At 39.1% G+C, this 22268-nt stretch overlaps 1 protein-coding gene across 1 annotated transcript in view; it reads right to left on the bottom strand.

The window, feature by feature from the left end:
• Positions 1-22268, bottom strand: part of LOC126284362 (uncharacterized) — a 166266-nt gene that overhangs the window by 85630 nt on the left and 58368 nt on the right. Inside the window, exon 3 of the mRNA XM_049983275.1 lies at positions 1642-1828. Within this exon, the coding sequence (XP_049839232.1) occupies positions 1642-1828 (187 nt within the window). The remainder of the gene's footprint in view (positions 1-1641; positions 1829-22268) is intronic.

Here is a 22268-nt window from a genome sequence, read left to right as displayed (position 1 = left end):
ATGCTGTCAACCCACATCTCACAGTTACCTTTGCAGAATGAAGTGGTATCAGTTGATATACAAGCGGATTTTCTGTTGCCCATATACTGCAATTCTATGTATTGACATGTCCTTGGAGATTGAATTGGGCTTTGGCTGTCCACAGAATGTTCCATGGACATTCATTGTAAACATTTCATGCAGGCAAGAAATTCTAAATAAACATTTGTCTTACTGCCAGGTCAGCATGAAGCAACTCCTGGACATGATTAATTTTGTAAGGGTAGCAATAGATGATGTTTTGTAGAATTCTATGCAAGATGCTCACAAGTGTGTCCAAAGACTGGGCAATTGCATACCACTGCTCAGCCCTTCCTGCAATGCTGTGGCCACATATTCCACTGATGCTAGATCAATTGTTTTTCCTCCCACTACCACACTGCATTCTAAAGGGGTCTGGGTTTTTGAATTTTACAATCATCTTCTCCAGACCCTCAGCAGATATTGGATTAATACCTTTTTACATATCCTTGACTGTCCAGAACTTCTGCAGAGCTACTGGTGCACAGTCACATTTCATGTAAAATAGCTTTACCAGCAGTGAACAATGATTTATTGAGACAGTTATGTTGAGTGTCTCAAATGCAAACTGAGGGATCGCCATGTACCCTGTGTGTATATTTTGCTATATTCTGGCACTTGCAGGGCCCTCTAATGGTAAAATTTCCATTAATTTTTTTCCATAACATTTCACCATTCTTCAATAATATTCCGTTCAAACTCATTCTGAGCAATGGTTCATATTTTACAGTGATTACAGTGATTATTACTAAGGTTCCTGTTTCAAAACAGGAACCTTAGCAATAATCACCCTGTATGTTTAGAATTCAAGACTTCATTATGCTAAAATTTGACTTCTTACATAATGGCTTTATTGTGTAATACACTGGAGAAATATCCTAATAACAGATAATCTGACAATAGGGAACTGTACAGCTTTGGCTCTTCTACTAGGGTGCCAAATATTATTTGTGAAATTGCCTTCCCATTAAGAAATTTTTAAAATGCAGCGTTCAAGCATAGGAATCCTGAATATTAGATTCCCAAAGTATGTAAGCATGTAGCAAACCAACAGGTTTTCTCAACACTCTGATATCCATGGAAGCAGTCCTTTATTACTAAGTGAGTAATATTTCTAATTGGAATGAAAAATTGGTATGCCAGTGTTGAGATTATAGCTGCTACAAATAATAATATAGCTTCTTTTTTCACATATTATGGTTCACAGTATTTACAAGTTAGCCCTAACTTGTATTTAAAATGTTTGTTATTCCTATAAACTATTAATTATGATAAAAGGCTATAAAATCGTTTGCATTGTGACCGTATAAAATTGTTAATGGACAGGTTTCATTATTATGATTCTATAATCTTCATGTCTTTTGAGAATGATGTGTAGGAGAGCACCAAAATCCTAGAGTTGTTTATAGGTATTAAATTGAAACATGCAGCTTATTTTCTTTCTTCTAACATTTCTAGACAAAAAAGAATAAACTGTCACATTTTTTTCACTTTTTCTTATCATTTCATGTGCAGGTTGATGTTTCTTACCATGTACTGCACTTCTACACTCATGTTACATATTTTTAGTAACACACCAACCTGACCATTTTTGAGTGCCTCTTCAAGCCTCGATACAATGTCATTAAGATGCTGTTCCTGAGCTGGAGTGAAAAGGAAAATCATGTCTTGTTGCCTCCTGAAGGAACTGGTAGGCCTTAGCTCAGCGTTTTGTGGCTGTAGCAACATTGGTTCAAGATCAAACAGTGATCTTGAGAGAGTGCTCAGACTGTAAATAAGAATAATTAAAGAAAAAGTATAACAAAAAGGAAAATAGGTATATTTTAGATGAAATAAAAAGCAAGTATTAACAACATTTGTACTATCTACTAAAACAACAGGAGAGCTGGAGATGGAGTGAGCGACAAGTGATTGAATCTCATATCAGTAATTTTGCTCATATGCCCTCATCAAGCAAAAGTTAGTACAGGAGCTGAAAGAATGAGAAAGTTTTCCAAACCAAAAGTATGGAAAAGCAGTCAGTAAAATGGCAAAAGCTAAAATAAAAATGAACAAATGTTATATGACAGGAAACACTCTTGAATGAGAGATTAAGAAATATAATATGCAGGATTCAGTTGTTATTATAAGATACAAGATAGTTGTTGTTTAAGAAAACACACATTTAAAATGTAAAAAACATATTTTAAATGTACTGACCACAGGCAGTAGATGTTTGTCTGAGAGAATCCTCTATCCCAGTATACAAATATTCACCAAGAACATGGCCTTGTATACCTTCAAAGTCTATCCTTGACTGTGTGGATGCTCTGTCCCTGTATGCCAGAACCAAAATGCCAATTTCCTTGCTACTGTAGAACACTATCTTTCCTTGCAGTGTTGTGATGCGACATCCACCAGATTCTTCATAACAGAACTCTGCATTCTGTGACAATCTCCTACTTAACCAATTCTGTGTACACTGTCACCACTGACATTATTGCGGCACTGATAGAACATAAACATTCACCACTCATTATGTCGCTGACTATCATTCACTGCCTTTCAAGCACTGAGCATCTTAGAGGTGTTAAGCACAGTGCAGAGTTCTAGTTTCAGTTATAACAGTTTTCATGATTGCTTTATTGACACACAACAGAGTTAGGTATCCACACTGTTACTAATTAACATTGATTCTTGATATTACATTGGTTGCAATGAGTGCTTTCATCAACACTCAGAGTATTAGCAGAAGGAAAAGTCATTTGCCACACAGTTAGTTGGAAGATATAGTGTGGAATGAAGCATATAAACAATTCCTTCACCATCCTTATAAACAACCATCTCCTGACCAACAATATTATGAAAACGAAAGTTACTACTCACCATACAGCGAAGATGTAGAGGCGCAGATAGGCACAACAAAAGACTGTCACAAATAAAACTTTTGGCCCATAAGGCCTCCATCAAAAATAGATGACACACACACACACACACACACACACACACACACACACACACACACACACACACACACACACACACATGACTGCAGTCTCATGCAACTGTAGCCACACTGCGAGCATCAACACCAGTGCATGACGGGAGTAGCAACTGGGTGGAGGTAAGAAGTAGGCTGGGGCGGGGAGGGAGAGGGATAGTAGAGTAGGGGTGGCACCATCAAAGAACAGTAGAAGGAGTTCTCATGGAATGATCATACAAAGTTGATCGTCGGTAAAGCAGATACCAGACTGAGATTCATTGGAAGAATCCTAAGGAAATGCAATCTAGAAACAAAGGAAGTAGGTTAGAGTACACTTGTTCGCCTGCTGCTTGAATACTGCTCAACGGTGTGGGGTCTGTGCCAGATAGGGTTGATAGAAGAGATAGAGAAGAACCAACGGAGAGCAGCGAGCTCCATTACAGGATCATTTAGTAACGAAAGCGTTACAGAGATGACAGATAAACTCCAGTGGAAGACTCTGCAGGAGAGATGCTCAGTAGCTCGGTACAGGCTTTTGTTTAAGTTTTGAGAACATACTTTCACCGAAGAGTCAAGCAGTATATTGCTCCCTCCTATGTATATCTCACAAAGAGACCATGACGATAAAATCAGAGAGGTTAGAGCCCACACAGAAGCATGTCAACAATCCTTTTTTCCACGAACAATATGAGACTGGAATAGAAGGGAGAACCGATAGAGGTGCTCAGGGTACCCTCCACCACACACCGTCAGGTGGCTTGCGGAATATGGATCTAGATGTAGATACAGAAATACTTTTAATTTGTTTTTAAATATTGGTAGACTATCTGCCAGACTTTTAATGTTACTTGGCAGATTTTTATGGCAGTATAATTCACCCCTTTCTCTGCCAAAGTCAGATTTAACCTAGAATAGTGAAGATCATCCTTTCCTCTATTGTTGTAGCTATGCACTAGGCATCGTGAAGGTACAGTGAATACCCTGAGTTCCTTAGTGTCTGCAAGGTGATCTTAGGTGGGCTCCAGCTATTATTTTAATTACATGCTTTTGTGCAATGAATACTTTTACTTCTAATGATGAATTACCCCTAAATATGATGTCATATGGAAGCAGTGAATCAAAATAGACATAGTACACTAATTTACTGATACATTTGTCACCAACAGACTTCTGTTCATAATTTATATTTATCAATGGTGTTATGCCACTTACTGTACAGAATTGTATATACAGCACTCTCTCAAAATTTACTGAGAGTCCATTTGCAGAGAACCACTTAACAATTTTCTGAATGACATTACTTGCAATTTCCTCAGCTGATTGTTGTTTGTTGCTTATGATTACTATAATTGTATCATCAGCAAAAAAAACTAGCTTTGCATCTTCATGAATATAGAGTGGCAAGTCATTAAGATACACTATGTGACCAAAAGTATCCGGCCACCTGGCTGAAAATGACTTACAAGTTCGTGGTGCCCTCCACCCTCCATCAGTAATGCTGGAATTCAATATAGTGTTGGCCCACCCTTAGCCTTGATGACAGCTTCCACTCTTGCAGGCATATGTTCAATCAGGTGCTGGAATGTTTCTTGGGGAATGGCAGCCTATTCTTCACAGAGTGCTGCACTGAGGAGAGGTATCAATGTCGATCAGAGGGGCCTGGCACAAAGTCGGTGTTCCAAAACATCCCAAAGGTGTTCTATAGGATTCAGGTCAGGTCCCCTTGCAGGCCAGTCCATGGCAGGGCTGTTATTGTCATGCAAACACTCTGCCACAAGCCGTGCATTATGAAAAGATGCTCGATCATGTTGAAAGATGTAATCACCATTCCCAAATTGCTCTTCAGCAATGGGAAGCAAGAAGGCGCTTAAAACATCAATGTAGGCCTGTTCTTTGATGGTGCCACACAAAACAATGGGTGCAAGCCCCCTCCATGTAAAACGTGACCACACCATAACACTACCACCTCCGAATGTTACTGTTGGCACTACACACGCTGGCAGATGATGTTCACCAGGCATTCACCATATCCATATAGAGCCATAGGATTGCCACATTATGTAACATGATTTGTCACTCCACACAACATTTTTCACTGTTCAGTCATCCAATGTTTATGCTCCTTACACCAAGGGATACCTCCTTAACATAGCACTATCTGTGTGGGCGAGGATGTTTGCGTGCTCTGGATCTGGAGGGCTATGCCGGCGGTAGCGTAGCTACCAGCAGGGTCACCATCGCCGGACAGACCAAAGGGGAGGAGCCAGACAGAGTGTGTCCCACAAAGACCTATCATTAGCCATCTCCTATCCTATCCTATGCTATCCTATCCTATCCTAAATGTCCCCTTTTTCCTTACCATTATTATACCCTTGCCAGGCATATGGCGAAGTCTTTAACAGCAGCTACGGCAGAGAAGAACGTCTATGGTATGACACAGCTGGCGGAGGAGGCACCCTTTCCCTCCTAAGGGCAAATGAGGAGTGGAGCCACTGTCCTGTGGTGAAGAGGGATCTTCGAAGGCTGAGGGAGTAAACCCTGAAAGAAAATCCTTGGCTGCATTCGGCTTAGCAGGCCAGCAGATGAGAAAAAGTTGTTATTGCTTTCAATCAAAGAATGAGCCTTGAATTAAAAACACCTAATGTAGACAGCACTTCTTGTTCCCCTGGAATGAATGACAGCTCTTCACAGCCCGAAGAAAAACCAAGGAATGCGAGAAGGTACACTAAACAAGAGCAGATAACTAGAACCCAACAAAAAGACAAAAACAAATTGAGAGTGGGAACATTAAATGTGATAACCTTGACAGGGAAGACTGAAGAGATTGTAGTCCTGATGGAGAGGAGAAAGATTCATATCCTTGCTAAGAGGTGGGTACAAATTATACTGGCAGGGTCACAAAGAGGCAAAAAATTGAGTGGGGTTTGTGTTTCACAAAGACGTTGACCCAGTTACAGATGTAGCTTTGTACGTGAAAGGACAATCAGAGCAAGAGTGAACTTGGGAAAGAATAGTTTTACTATACTTTAAGTGTACACGCCTCAGCAAGGTTGCAGCAAGGCAGGAAAAACGAAATTCCTTGAAGAACTGGAAGACCAAATAAGAGAAGACAACATTATGATAATTAGGGATCTGAATGCTCAGATCGGCATGGATAGAAATGGATATGAGGAGGTGATGGGCCCTTTTGGATACAGAAGATGAAATGTTGAGGGTGAAGAAATTCTAAATCTTTGTATAAGGAATCATCTTTTAGTGGAGAATACATTCATCAAGAAACAAGACAGCCATAAGATTACTAGATATGGCTGGGATGGCAAATCTAAGACAATTATAGACTATATACTAATGGACAAATTAATTGAAGGAAAAGTAAGGGACACTAAAGTCATACCAAGTGAGCACTTGGATAGTGACCACAGGTTATTAACAGCTGATCTAAATTATAAGATGAAAAGTTTGAATGCTGTACAAAGAATACAAAAAAATTAAGAAGTGGAAGTTGAAAGAAGAAGAAAATAAGAAAAATTTCCAAAACCTAGTAGCACAAGAACTGCCAAAAACTAATGGGGTTGTGTAGAGGAAGAGTGGAAGCTATTCAAAACATCAACAGCTAACCATGCTTTGCAAATATGGGGCAAAACAAAGGGCAAAGTGAAAGACGAAGAAACCAGTTGGTGGAACGATAGAGTAAAAGATGCAATTAAAAAATGTAATATGGCAAAGAGAAACATGGATTTTGAAAAAAGAAATCAGAATCAGTGGCTGGTACCAAAAGATGATCACAAGGTGACAACAATGGAGAAGGAATACTGACAAAAGAAACTCCAAGCAAAGAGAATTGTGAAAGAGGAAAAGGAGAGGAGTTGGGAAATATTCACCCAGAAACTATAGCAGGACGGCAAAGGGAACCAAAAACTGCTACATGGGTTACTGAAAAGTAGAAGATCTGATAGAGAAGATGTAAAAGTGACTGAAACAGAGGATGGGGATATTATCATGGACATGGAAAGTATCAGAGAAGCGATGAAAAATTATTTTGAAATCTTACTGAATGGGGAAGGTGCACAAGAAAGTGACACCAAAGTCATTGAATTAGAGGAAGAGCAGGATCCAATCACTTGGTTAGAAAATGAGATATTCCTGAAACAAATGAAAAGAGGGAAGGCAGCTGGAGTAGATGAGCTGACAGTGGATATTATTACAGCCACAGGAATCCATGGAATATAATGGTTACACTGGTTGCTGGGCTGATACGGAAAAAAAAGACAACAAACTGCTGGATGAATGGAGAAAAGGAATTATAATACCATCGTTCAAGAAAGGTATTAGAAAAAAATGCACCAGCTACCTTATATAAGCTCTACAAAAAACTAGGAGAGACAGAGTCAGGAATGATTATGTAAGGAGAGACCTGCAAGCGACATTGACTACAGAGGAGAGAATGAGTGCTTTGAGATTGAGGTGGTTCGGTCATATGAAGCGAATGTACCTGACTCATTCTCCACACCAGTATTTGGAGATGGAGGTACCAGGAATAAGACCAACTGGGCAGCCTAGAAAGAGATGGACAGACTAGGTTAAGGAAGATCTCAAGAGGAGAGGAGTGACATGGGATGTAATGTAGAGGGAAAAGCTATACAAGGACAGAAACCAATGGAGGCATATTGTTCACAAAGTTCCTACCCAGCTCACTGGAAGGAAATCCTGAGGATGATGACACCAAACAAGGTGTTATTTGGCATTTGCCAATGTGATGTGTGGCTTATGAGCAGCAGCTTGACCATGAAATCCAAGTTTGTTCACCTCCCACCTAACTGTCATAGTACAAGCAGTGGATCCTGATGCATTTTGTAATTCTTGTGTGATAGTCTGGATAGATGTCTGCCTGTTACACATTACAACCCTTTTCAAGTTTCGGCAGTCTCTGTCAGTCAACAAAGGAGGTCCGCCTGTGCACTTTTGTGCTGTACGTGTTCCTTCACGTTTCCACTTCACTATCACTTCAGAAATGGTGTACCTAAGGATGTTTAGAAACGGTGGATCTAAGGATGTTTAGAAGTGTGGAAATCTCATGCACAGAGGAATGACACAAGTGGCAACCAATACCCTGACCATTTTCAAAGTCCGTGAGTTTTGCGGAGTGCCCCATTCAGCTCTCTCACAATGTCTAATGACTACTGAGGTTGCTGTTATGGAGTATCTGGCAGTAGATGCTAGCACAATACACCTAATACAAAAAATATATATATATATTTTTGTGGGCGTCCATATACTTTTGATCATACAGTGTATATTAAAAACAGTAAGGGACTTGAGACTGAACCCTATGGGACACCATTCTTGATAGCTCCCCAGTACAGAACACTGTTGATTTTTCCAGACTATCTGTACTGTTAATTTCAACCCTCTGCATTCTTCCAGTTAAATATGAATTAAATAATTTGAGCACTGTCCCATTCTTTTGCTTTTATATATTGTGCTACAAAGAATTTTTTAGTTTCCAAATTTTTCACACTATGACAGATTTAACATATATGGGAACTCCTCTTCTCTCCATATTATCTCTACTTACCTGTGCTGAAAGCTTATATTAACCTATATATACCATTTCCATATTATTTTTCACCGTGCTTTTATGAGAATCTTACGATGTACTACTTTTCACTGTACTGAGAATCTTGTGATATTTTAACATCTCTAGTGCCCGCCTGTCTAAGCTTTCTCATTAAGCTTAATTTCAATCAATGTTGGACATTGATCTTACCTCAAAAAAACAGATACTCTCATGAGCTTCATTCCTCCCCCCTCCTCTTTGTTAATGATTTTACATCATCCCAGCTCATTTATTCTTCCCTTTCCTATTAAGATTCAGGCCATGGCTTGTGAAGTCCCACCCACTAATACCATCAACAGGAACCAAACCCATGCCTGATGAAGCAGCCATCAGAAGCAGCTGATCTAGCTCCATATTGACACTCTTGACAGAGCTGTTCATTTGGGGCCGATCATACTGCATGAGAGCAGAAATCAAGCCAACATTTTTATGGTTCATTGCAGATGCTATTTGTACCAGGTCACACTCAATGTTGTGGCCCTGATCCCTATCAATACTGTTTTTCACTCCACCCACCACGACAACATGATCCTGCATTGTAAAACTCTTGCACAATGATCCTTCACCCTCTATCACTTGGCAAAGACATGCTCTGGGCTTGACTTGCTACCTGTCACCTAATTTTTCGTGCAAGATTTGGCCCACAGCTCTTCCATGGCTACTAGCTAGCAACAGTCTGCCTGCTTAGCTGGGTGGTAACGTGACTGCCTCTCGTTCAGCGGGACCGGGTTCGATTCCTGGCCAAGTTAGAGATTTTCTTCGCTCATGGACTGAGTGTTGTGTTGTCCTCATCATCATTTCTTCCTCATCACCGGCACGCAAGTTGCCCAGTGTGGCATCGACTGAAATAAGACTTGCACTTGGTGGCTGAACTTCCCTGGATGGGGCCTCCTGGCCATTTCATTTTACCTAACAACAGAACTTTCCTCCTACTTTCTACTTTTTTTCAAACAGTTGGATTCCTAGTGAATGTTTGTTGTGTGCTGACTACACTTACATCTACCTGGGCCTCTTCCTTAGCTGACTGAGGTAACAAGGCAAACCTATTATTTGTGCCAATGATGAAACTGTCAGATATTGTTCTCTTTCTTTAGCCTCTGCCCCCTGCAACCACTTCTAACCTCTCTTCACCCTTCTTGCTCCTTAATCTCATCAATTCCTCTCAAGCACTATCCAGTTCAGACTTAATGGCTCTAATCTTCTCTTTCTTTTCAGCTATTTTCCTGGTCCTTGAACATTCTCTGCAATACCATGGAAGAGCCTCATTTACTTCCCCAATTCCCATGCCATTACATCACCCCCCCCCCCCCCCCCAATTCAACCATCTATCACACCAGCTGCACAGAACCTCAGAACTAACTTTCCTATGGCAGCTCAAACACTTCTAGTTTATGGTTGTTTACAATATTTATCTAGGCAATAACAGTAATATTCTATTAACTACAGGTCAGAAGAGTTATGTGGAACACTAATATAAGGGTATACTATTAATATAGAAATGTAATGCACTTAAACTAATGTTAAAATCAAAACCTGTGTACCCAAAAAGTTAGGCTTAAGATCGTTAATGTGCAATTCATACTTTATGTGTTTTGAAAGTGAATTTCCTGAGTATGTACAGCACTGCTAAATACATGTGCAATGAAAACAACCTAAATTCTTCACTTAATACTTAAGCAAATGTCTTAGATTTGTATATAAAACTACATCTAAAATTTTCAGAAACTAACCCTTAGGTTACGTTTTTATTTTTTTTGAGAGATACTTTAAAACGAGTGAAACATCCAATAGATAATATAAAACAGACTCTAATTAACTTCTTTTGGTGTAATATTAACTGAATTTTATTATACAATTAACTACTTATATCCACAAGGCCAATATTAAAGTGTGTGTGGTCTGAACCAGGGCAGCTAACCAGCAAAGAAGGTCTCCCTGTGAAATAGATAACATGCACACACATGTTCATGCAAACACAGCTCACACATGCTCATGACCCATGTCTATTGCTGCTGAGTCCAGTCTGCAAGCAACAGTGCATCATGAGAGAATCAATCTGAGTGGTGGGGCTAAGGAGAAGACTGGGGTTGGATAGGGGAGGGAGAGCAGAGTGTGGGTGGGTGACAGTAAAGTGCTGTTTGTGGGAACATACAGGGACAAGATTGAGACAGGGTAGAGCAGCTAGGTGCACTTGGGAAGTTAGATGGAGGGTGGGAAGAAGGTGGAACAGGGGAGAAGTAAAAAGCCCCACCACCCAGATTAATTCTCCCATCATGCACTGTTGCTCACAGATTGGCCTAAGCAGCCAGAGATAGTGGTCACAAGTGTGTGAGTTGCATTTGCATGGATGTGTGTATGCATGTCATCTATTTCAGAAGAAGGCCTTCTGGGCGAAACTCACGTGTTAAGTCACCTTTTTCTTGTGCCTGACTGTGACTCAGCATCTCTGCTATATGGTGAGTGGTACTCTGTCCATTACATAACAGTAATGACCTCACACACACATGAGCACCAACTCCAGCATCTCTGGCTCTGGAGTTGGTGCTCGTGTATGTGTGAGGTGTGCTTGCTTGTGTGTGTCCATGAATGTTGTGTCTCTCTCTCTCTCTCTCTCTCTCTCTCTCTCTCTCTCTCTCTCTCTCTCTCTCTTTACTGATGAAGGCAGTGGTTGAAAGCTACATGTGAGTGTCTTTTAATCATACCTGTCTGCAACTTGATGTGTCTTCTTTACGGTAAGTAGCAATCTATCTTTTCCTACAGTGTTGATATTCCTATCTGGATTTTCCATTGTTTGCTTTTCATAATAGTGTCATTATTCCAAGCTGGGTCTTTCTACTGTTTAATTTAGGAGTAAAGGAGACCAGTTACCAAACAGTAGAAGTCTGGAGTTGTTGACAGCCACACACAAAAGAGAAAGAAGGAAAAAGAAAGAAAAAAGTGAAAAAACTTGATTATGACCTTTTGATGATGTGAACTTCTTGAAAATACTTACTGCACAGTGTGTGGCCTCCTTCTTCACATTAGTTGTGGACAAAGTCATTGTGGAAACTGTGTTTGGAATTTACATAATGGCTGTCAATTTCACTGTGTTTGTAGAAGTATGAAGACTATGAGCAAGTATTGTTTGGAACATTTTCTTCAGTCAAATGAAACTATAAACTGAGGTGACAAAGGTTATGGGATATCTCCTAACATTGTGTCAGACCACCTTTTGCTGGCCAAAATACAGCAACTCAACACGGCATGGACCAAGCAAGTTGTTGGAAGTCCTCTGCAGGAATATTGAGCCTTGTGCCTACATATCCATCCATCATAGTCAAAGCATTGCCAGTGCAGGATTACATGCTCGAACCGACCTCTCAATTATGTCCCATAAATGTTTGAAGAAATTCATTTTGGAAAATCTGGGTGACGAATTCATTCATTTGAATTTTCCAGAATGTTCAAACCAATTGCGAACAAGTGTGGCTTAATGGCATGGCGCACTATCATCCATAAAAATTCCACCTTGTTTAGGAGAAACAATGACTGCAAATCATGTCCAAGTAGCTGAACATAACCATTTTCAGTCACCGATGGTTCAGTTGAACCAGAGGATCCAGTCCATTCCATATGAATGCAGCCTGCACCATTATGGAGCCACCACTAGCTTGGACGGTGCCTCGTTGATAGCTTGGGTCCATGGCTTTTTGGGGTCTCCGCCACATTCGTGCCCTACTATCAGCTCTTACCAACTAAAATCAGGACTCATCTGACCAGGCCACAGTTTTCCAGTCATCCCAAGTCCATTAATATGGACGTGAGCCCCGAAGAGGCATTGCAGGTGATGTTGTGCTGTTAGCAGAGGCACTCGCATCGGTCATCTGCTGCCGTAGCCCATTAACACCAAATTTTACCACACTCTCCTAATTATTACATTCATCATATGTCCCACATTGATTTCTGTGGTCATTTCATGCAGTGTAGCTTGTTTGTTAGCTTTGACAACTCTATGCAAACAATGCTGCTTTTGATTGTTAAGAGAAGGCTGTTGGCCCTGTATTTTCCATGGTAAGAGGAAATGCCTGGAATTGGTATTCTCAGCACACTGTTTACACTATGGATTTGGAAATTGAACTCCCTAATGATTTTCAAAATGGAATGTCCCATTTGACTAGCTCCAAATCATATTCCACATTTGAAGTCTTTTAATTCCTGCTTTGTGGCCATAATCACATCAGAAATCTCTTCATATGAATCACAGGAGTACAAATGACAGCACTGCTCTTTTATATTGGTGTATGCAATACTACCATCATCTATATATGTGCATACCACTATCCTATGACTTTTGTCATCTCAGTGTATGGTTCCAGTGATATTTTGAAGTCTCAAATATCTATTATGTATATGTGCAGACTGAAGTGATGAATGAAAATTTGTACCAAGCCTGGGATTCGAAACTGATTTTTCTGTTGACTAGGCAGGTGCGCTAACCTTTATGTCAGCCTGGCACAGGGGCTCTGCACTGTTGCACTGACTAATCTAGCATGTCTCCCTCCTCAATCCAAAGTCCCATACATGTCTCAGCCCACTTGGTATTTCCCATGAACTTGAGCAGCACTGCAGAGGCACTCACCTGGATTTGAATAGCACCTCAGCATTGAATGAAATGGGAGTTCCTGCCTGAAATCAGATGAAACTATATGGTTCCAGAGACCTTTCCATGTCTCAGACTTGTATGACGTATACACATATGCTGACCGTGTACATTTGATTAAAGAACCTATCACTGGGTTTCAGACATGATCCTCCCACTTTGTTCAATGCTGAGGTGCTATTCAGTACAGTCAGAGTGCTATTCCAGTAGAGTTAGAGAGCCTCTTTAGTGCTGTTCAAGTTTGTGAATCAGAATTTAACTGATGAGGGAGGCATGCTAGTGTAGTCCATGCATTTGTACAAAGACACTGTGCCAAGGTGGTCTGGCTGTTCTTGCATCTGCCTAGTGAGCAGGCGACTTGGGTTCAGATACCAATCTTGGTACAAACTTTCATTTGTCATTCTGGTCTGCAAATGTACATCATTTCTTTGAGTGATAGACTTCCTATTTCTGATCTGACAAAAGTCAGGAAAGATTGTGCTGCAAGTGTTTCGTATCCTTCCACTGTCACACTTGACAGTAGCACTCTAGTAGCCATTTCTAAGAGAGTTAATTTGATTTAATGTACTGTGTGTGGGCTGTCTGAGGTAGACTGTGTGATGAAACATGCTTCCTCTGTGCCTCAGCCCCCAGCTCAGACACTCATCAGGTTAGTCCAAACACATTAATCGTGCGTGATGATTCGCATCCAGTAGACTCCGCACCTCCAACATGCTTGCCACGTTCAGTGCCTTGTGTTTAAAACAGTGCTCCTAATAACAGTTGAGTGTGTGACGCAACAATGCACACTGCACAAGCAGCCACCTTGCATGTTGATAAATATTCCCCCTCGCTCACATGCCAGCCACATGGCTTGGTGGCTATCGCTGTTCAATGCATGATGCCAACGCCACTCTCGCCCATGCTGGTTATCAAGTGCAAGGTTGACAGCAAACAGTCACTCTGAGTTCTGACCTGCTCTGTGCTGTGCACGCAGCTGCCCTCTCCACACAAGCTCATGCCTCGCTCACATACAAAATGTGACTTTCGTGCTGCCCTTTCCACTCAACGCTAATTGTTACACCTCGTCGTGCCCTAATCGTCCAAAAACTTCACATCAGGTCAGTGATAAGTCTCATGTGCAGTTCTCAGTTTCTTCCATCACTGATGGAATGATGCACAAGATAGTTACCACTGCCAGACCTCCTATTAGGCACAAAGTTAGACTCCTCAACCCTATTAAGTTGCTTGTGGCCCGGCAGCAAATTAATGAACTTTTGGAGGCAGGTATCCTGCAACCGTCAGACAGTAATTGGTCTTCGCTTCACCTTGTCCTCGTCTTTCCAAATGTGCGGAGATTACAGATGTCTAAACACTCATACCATCATGGACAATTACCCCGTGCCTAACATACATGATTTCACTGATATGTTATTGGGTGCTACAATCTTCAGTATTATTGACTATAAATGTGCCTACCATGAGATTCCCGTAGCGCCGAAAAACATCCCTAAAACAGTTCTTGTCACACCACTTGGTTTGTTCCAATAAAACTTCATGCCATTTGGCCTGAAAAACATGGTGCAAATGTGGCAGTGATTCATTGACTCCATCTACGACAGTTCGAGTCTTGCTTTGCATATCTGGAAGACACACTCATTTTCAGCAAGTCAGCTGAGGAACATAAAAATCATTTATCCATGGCCCTCCACACCTTGCAATCCAACAGCGGCAAGGTCAAGAAAGACAAATTCCAATTGTGCCAGCCTTCCGTCACATTCTTGGGTTACACCTTCTCCGCCAGCCTGCCAAATCTTGCGTTCAGGCCATCATGTTAATGCTGCCCCCTACTACTTACAAAGAACTCCGATGTTTCCTGGGCACAATAAATTACTACTGCCATCACCTGCCCTCTTCCGCCACTGCTCAGGCCCCGCTGACAAACTTGGTGTTGGGTAAACAGACTTCAGGACTCAAACCCATTCACTGGACTGCACCTATGCTGCTCTGTGGCATTAATAGGTTATATCGACCATGAACACATTGATCTCTGACTGAGATCGATTCATTCGAGCCACCATGTAATTCTATAAGTGTGCATTTATGTCTCTTGTTGTATACATGTGTATGACTATTGTGGAAATATATATTTATGTGCAAATATTTGTGCGACAGTTTGTTCAGCATACCTCTACACACATCACATTCCCGTAAACACATTTCAGCAGGCATTTCTACACATGAACAATTTAACAAGAACATATATAATACTTATGGTCATTTTGCAGCTTGCAATACAATATATACAAAATATTAACAATTTATTATACAATACACAATCTTTATTGTTCCTTTACTTTTCAAATTGCCGAACTGTCCTGCATGAATTCTTCAATTGAATAATAACATTTTTCCACTAGTGTATTAAATAACAATCTTCCTAGTGTGTAAGACTCCATATTTAACTGATTTGTGTTACTGAATTTATTGTAAATTTTTAATTCCACGTACAATGATGTTTGAGCATAAAGTTTTAAATTATGAGAGGGAAGTTTGAAACTGTGTGTGTGTCAAGTACTGTAATTGTGGTTGAAATGAAAATTGTCAAATGAATTTTTATTTTTATAGATGAAAATAAAAATTTTGTAGATGTACAGAGAAGGAATAGTTAGCATTTTTAATTTTTTAAATAATGGGTGACATGATGTTCTTTTTTGGGTTAAACAAGTTTCTTATTATTCTCTTTTGAAGCGTAAGTAATCTCAGGCTGTTCATAGAGTTTCCCCAGAAAATTATTCCATATCGAATTAAAGTCTCAAAGTAGCTGTGGTAGACTATCTTCCTGGCGTAAGACAGGCTGTTTAGTGTGTTTGCTAAGAAGTCTACATGTGCCTTCCAATTTAAATTTGTGGCCAGATTTAGACCTAGAAATTTAACATAAGTTACTTCAATCATTTCCTGATCACCGTGCACTATTTTTATGGTAGATGCTGATGATGTTTTAGCACTGAACTCCACTAATTGCGTTTTAGTAAAGTTGAGTTTCAATCCATTTTGCTGAAACCATAATTCTAGGTTTCCCATGATATTTTCCACAGTATCATGAATTTGTCTAAATTCTCATTTCCAATTAAAATTGAGGTGTCAACTGCGAATAAAATTGTCACTTGTGAATGAGACAGGAACTGAAATTGAGAGTAGCAATTTAAAATCTGAAATACTTAACTCCATTTTCAAATGTTCCTATATAAAGGAAAATCCAGTACAACTGAAAAGATGACTGAAATAAGTTTTAATGTCAATGGTGTTGAGGAACAGCTGAAATCATTAAAATTGAAGAAATGTCCAAGATCTGATGGAATCCTTATCAGATGCTAAACTGAATTTGCAGCTGAGTAAGCCTTCTTCTAATTATAATCTATCATAGTTACCTCAAACAAAAAACTGTGCATATTTGGAAGAAAGCACAGGGCACACCCTTTTACAAAATGGACAGTAGAAGTGATCCACAAAATTACCATCCAGTATTCTAGACATTGATTTGTTGTATAATTTTTGAACAGATTCTGAGCTCAAACATAATGATGTATCTAGAACACAATGAACTCCTCCTTGGCATCTAGAATGGATTCCAAAATCATCAATTATGTGAAACCCAACCTGCACTTTTCTCACATGACATACAGAAAGCTTTGCATTGTTGCACTCAAATAGATGCACTATTAGTAACTTTGGGTGTGCTTCAGGGAAGTGTATTGGGAACCTTGATGTTCATGTTGTATGTTTATGACCTTGTGGACAATATTAACAGTAACTTTAGACTTTCTGAAGATGAAAAAGTTATCTATAATGAGGTATTGTGCAAAACAAGCTGCATAAATATCCATTCAGATCTTGATGAGGTTTCAGTGTTGTGCAAAGATTGGCAACCTCCTTTAAATGTTCATAAATGTAAAATTGTGTACTTCACAAAACAAAAACTCAGTATGCTATATCACTGAGATACACTTGCAATCAGCCAAATCATACAAATACCTGGATGTAATACTATGAAGTGATATGAAATATAATGATCACACAGGCTCAGTTGTTCGTATGTGACCCTTTCTAAAACACTGTTAAAGTGTGTGGGACCAGTACCAAATAAGACTAAGAAGGGATACTGAACATATACAAAGAAGGGCACCACAAATAGTCACAGGTTTCTTTGACCCACAGAGATGCTTTTGAAATTGAACTTGCAGGCTCTTGAAGATAGACATAAACTATTCCAAGGTAGTATAATTACCAAAGATTCAAGAACCAGCTTCAGTTGATGACTCTAGGAATATACTATAACTCCCTACATATTGATCCAGCTTAACCACTGTAGAAATTTTAAACATTTCTCTATTATATTAAGGAAACATTAATTAAGGAAACATTCAAGGACAAAGTTATGTAACGTGAGTAACAGTGCATCACATTATCATGTGTATATACTATAGGATGCCTTTGAAAAATCTATGAATTTGGTGAATACTGGTTATTTAAATTCCCAATATTTTTCCTACAGTTGTCTCATGGTAAATATATGGTAAATTGTAGTTTTCCTGACCTGAAACCTGCTTGGTAATTCCCTGCTATTTCCTTACTGTATGAGTTAAGATTTTCCAATGTTATAAAGTATAAAACCTAGTAGCTCATATTCAGCAGTGAGATGCTTCTACTTCTCTTCTTATGGATTGGTACAATGACAGCTAGCTTCCATTCTGTAGCTATCTCTTGCTTTCTTCATTTCTTTTTGGTTAGTTTTGTCAGCTCTTTAATTAGGTCTTCAGCTACCTTCTTCATCATCTCTGATGCTACTCCATCTTCTCCTGATGTCTTCCTCTTCTTCAGACTGTTTATTGCCATTTCTACATCCTCTTCAATAACGTCAACTGTTTCATAGTTTTACTCAAACTTCTCTTCAGGGGCTTCCTCATTTAATGAACTAGCAAGCTAGCAAGTACAACTACCATCTTCCCATCTTTATCATTGGCCTCCACTTCTCTCCTGCTTGCCTACTGGATTTTTTACCTGCCTCCTTCAGTTTCCTGTAGCTTTAAAGTTACATATTTTCCTTTTATCTGCCCTGAGTATTCTTGTTGTCTCTCATTTTACTTTCTTATATTCTTGAAGATTGCTTTTATTGTTTATGTTTACCCACCTTTCTCTTGCTGTTCCTTGTACTTTTACTGATTCCTCAGATATTTGATTGCACTAATTTGATGTTTATGCTCAGAATGAATGTCAGTTTGGTTTCTGAAGCCACTATGACTTTACAGTACTTTAACTGAAGCAACTATGTTTCGGTTTCTACAGGTGGCATGTTCCACATGACTTATTTTTAAGCCCTTGGCTTTTGTCTGTTTATGTTGATCACATTCACCTAATATTGTCTTCATGCCAAGAACCTACTACTGGTCAGTAAATATTATGATAACATTCAGATTTTCTTGCTGGGTACAAAAAATGGGTAGAAAGTGAACCCGAGGATGTTATATGTGATAGTAACAGCCCACACTTAAAGGATATTTCAACATTTTCCTGAAAAAATGTCTCAAACCTTTCTTTGTGCTACTTCATTATTTTATTAAATAATACTCAAACATATTTACATAACTCTCAATGAATATCTTAACTGCACAGATTAAATTCAGGACAACTTTCTCATTCCTATTTGTTCCTCAAAATTTAGGAATTATGTCAACTAAGATTAAATTACAACTTCTCCTCTCACTAATTATATTATAATGCAAATCCTGTGGGATGGCTAATTGTAGCATAAATAATCGTCACTCCACATAAACTAAGAAAGGGAATCAATCTAAATGGAAATGTGCAAATACCACCATATGTAGATGATATGACAGCTATACCAGAGTCAAGGAAAGGTAGGCTTGAGATTCAACCAAAAAAGATGGAAGTGATGGAACTAGGTTGAAGGATGAAACACAATGTGCCTGGGGATTTATGGATTAGAGAAGATAGTTAATAACTTTAAAAACTTGGAATCATACTTCAGCTAGATGAATAATATCCGAGTAGAATGATACCAACAAGTCTTTAATTCTGTAGTATATATGAACATCCTAAAACCAACCATGGAATCAAAGGCAAGATCAATTAAAGTTAAAAGGAATTCATGTAGTACAATAACAGCTCCAGTGCTGTTAAATGGCGTGGAAAATTTGTGTATCATGAAGAGCTAAAGAGAAAAACTTATGTTGTTTAAGAGGAAGATTCTAAGAAAGATATTTGAGCCAGTGAAGAAAGAAAAAGGATGGAAGAGATTGATAAATGAAGAAATATATGAAAGTAAAGTTGGTAAGAAGGCCAAATGAAAAGCATCCACCAGAAAGACAAAGATCAAGATTGGAAGCTGGACTATGGAAAGATCTGCAACAAATAGGATTCATACAAAACTGGTTGGAACTGCTCAAGACAGGATCTAGTGGAGGTAGTTTGTAGGGTCAGCGCATGATCTGCAAGAGCCCTGGCTGCCATTTAAGTAAATAAGTAACTACAGTTCCACTGAGTTCTGCCAAGCTCCTGTTTAGCTCGTCCTCTACACCAGTCATCTCCATAAGCAGCCAAGCTGTCAGCACTGGCAACCACAGCATTGAAGGACACTACCTCCAGCATGGTCCCTAGTGGCCTCACTGTTACCTTGAGCAGTTGGCACCTGCCACAGACTACACGCTCGTGAGTTCAGCTCCATATTCAGCCTGAGTTGCTACACCATCACTGTGTAGCGTACAATCACTGTTCACCTGCTAACCATGGTCTTGCTGGACACTGCCTGCTCTATGTGCTTTGACCCACTAGGGAGTCACTAGCTGCTGCCACTGCTCACTGCTATACTATGTCTCATGGAATTCAGCATTTATGGAGAATTTCTTATTTCAGTGATCAAACATAAACTCTCAGAGAACTTCCTATTGGTGGATACAGTGTTAACTTTTATCCTTGTTGTCAAGCAATGACTCTTATTTCCTAGTTATTCAAGTTCTATGTTCAGTGACATAACAAAGTACTGTTCATCACTAATGGTGGCATATCCGTAAGTTTCCCTTGTAAACACAGACACAAAAGAACCCTTTGAATAACAGGAAAGAAAGTGCATGCAGTGCAAGAAGTAATGTCTTCCTTACAAGTGCTGTCAATATCATTGTTCTTGCTCACTCAGTTTTTCTGATAATAAAGTGAATATAAAAAACCAGAATTAAATGGGAACTGTAAATCAGATAACAGTTCCAATTGAACCACACAAATCATACTTAGTGCTCTTTCAATGTTGCAAACCTATGAATGTTCTACCTGCTACTACTCTTTGTTTCTAATTTTAAATATCTACATGCTTTATTTTGCATAACATTTATGCTTCAATATTCAAACTGAAATTTTAAGTGGCTGTAGGAAATATTTGGCAGGGGAATTTTGTTCACAATACTAAATGCTGCTGCTTACTGCTGCTCTGTGATTATGACATATTTATCTGATCTGTTGCAATCATATTAATTATTTCTCATCAGTGTGTTGGTTTTCCTTTTTTGGGGGGCGGGGAGGGGTGGTATGTCATATCTCCCATATTACTCAATCAAAATTGATAACTGGAACATAGTTTTCATGATTTCATTCGCCACAAATGATGAAAAATACATAAATAGTTGAAAGTTAGTTTTTTGGTAAAAAACTTCATATTGAAATTTTTTTATAAATGCAATATGGAAGAAGCCGTCTATTGACAATGTGTTTAACTAAAATGTATGGCATCTGTTGCAGTTGTTTAAAGTCTTTATACAAACATAGTTTATCACTTGATTTTGGTCACACACTTCAACATAAAGAATTTACTGACAGTCTAGTTTTAGTATTACGGACAACAGCAATTGCAGTTGTTTAATTTCTTTAAAGCAAGCATTATGCGCTGCACATATAAAGCTTATTACATCAAAATTCATTATAACAGTAAGTACTGTTTACTATTACAACTTCATTTATTTAACTTTCAATTTATCGCTACATTACAGTATTTGCCACATTAAATTACTTCTAACTTCAATATCATTATTCTGCTTAATTATTTATATATCTTATTTCTCCATTGCTTTAAAGCATTTGAAACATAACATAACAGTACTGTTAATCTGCATTGCCAACAGAGGTGAAACAAACATTTACTGCCAGATTAATTTTTCTTGACAAATGATTAATTACAAAAACCGAAAACTGTTGAATGTTGGCTAACTTTTTTCTTTTGCATTTCAGATTTTCATGAAGCCATGGGGCACAACATGCAAACCAAAAGGGAGACTTCCAACCCCAGGGCATTAACTACAATTGATGTGAGTCACAGACCACAGAAGAAGACATTTCAGACAAAGTTATCAACAAAAGCAGGTCCTATAACGGTGGTTTGAAAAGTTCTCAGAATCACCATGAGAAGTCAGAGTTAGTGCAATGAGTTGTTCATGTGATATTCATTGGACTGTTGCCTGTAAATATGTGCTATGTTAGTGCTCTTGGAAGAGAGCTGTGGCAGTGACATGTCTCTGTTGTTGTCCCTGCTCAGTGATTTGTGAAGATGGGAAAAAATTGAGATTCATAAAGTAAGGTATGAAAGGAAAAAGCATTCATGTCAATTTCCAATATACACTCGGGGACTCTGCTCATTCCAACTGTTGCCAAGTGGACAAATGAATTTAAATTTGGTCGGGAGAGCTTAGATGATGATCCGCGTAGTGGTCAGCCAAGATGTGTCACTACTCCAGAAATCAATGCAAAAGTGCACAAAATGGTCATGGAGGATCACCAATTGAAAGTGTGAGAAATTGATCATGTTTGCCAGATGTCATCTGAAAGGGTATATCACATTTTAACTGTAGAATTAGAAATTAAAAAAATATGTGCAAGATGGGTGCTGCGACTCTTGACGCTGGATCAAAAACGCCGGAGAAGGGACATATCGGAACAATGTTTGGCCC

The sequence above is a fragment of the Schistocerca gregaria genome, chromosome 1 (assembly GCF_023897955.1).
Source record: "Schistocerca gregaria isolate iqSchGreg1 chromosome 1, iqSchGreg1.2, whole genome shotgun sequence".
NCBI classification, from domain to species: Eukaryota; Metazoa; Arthropoda; class Insecta; order Orthoptera; family Acrididae; genus Schistocerca; species Schistocerca gregaria.
This window is presented reverse-complemented; position numbering and strand designations above follow the sequence as displayed.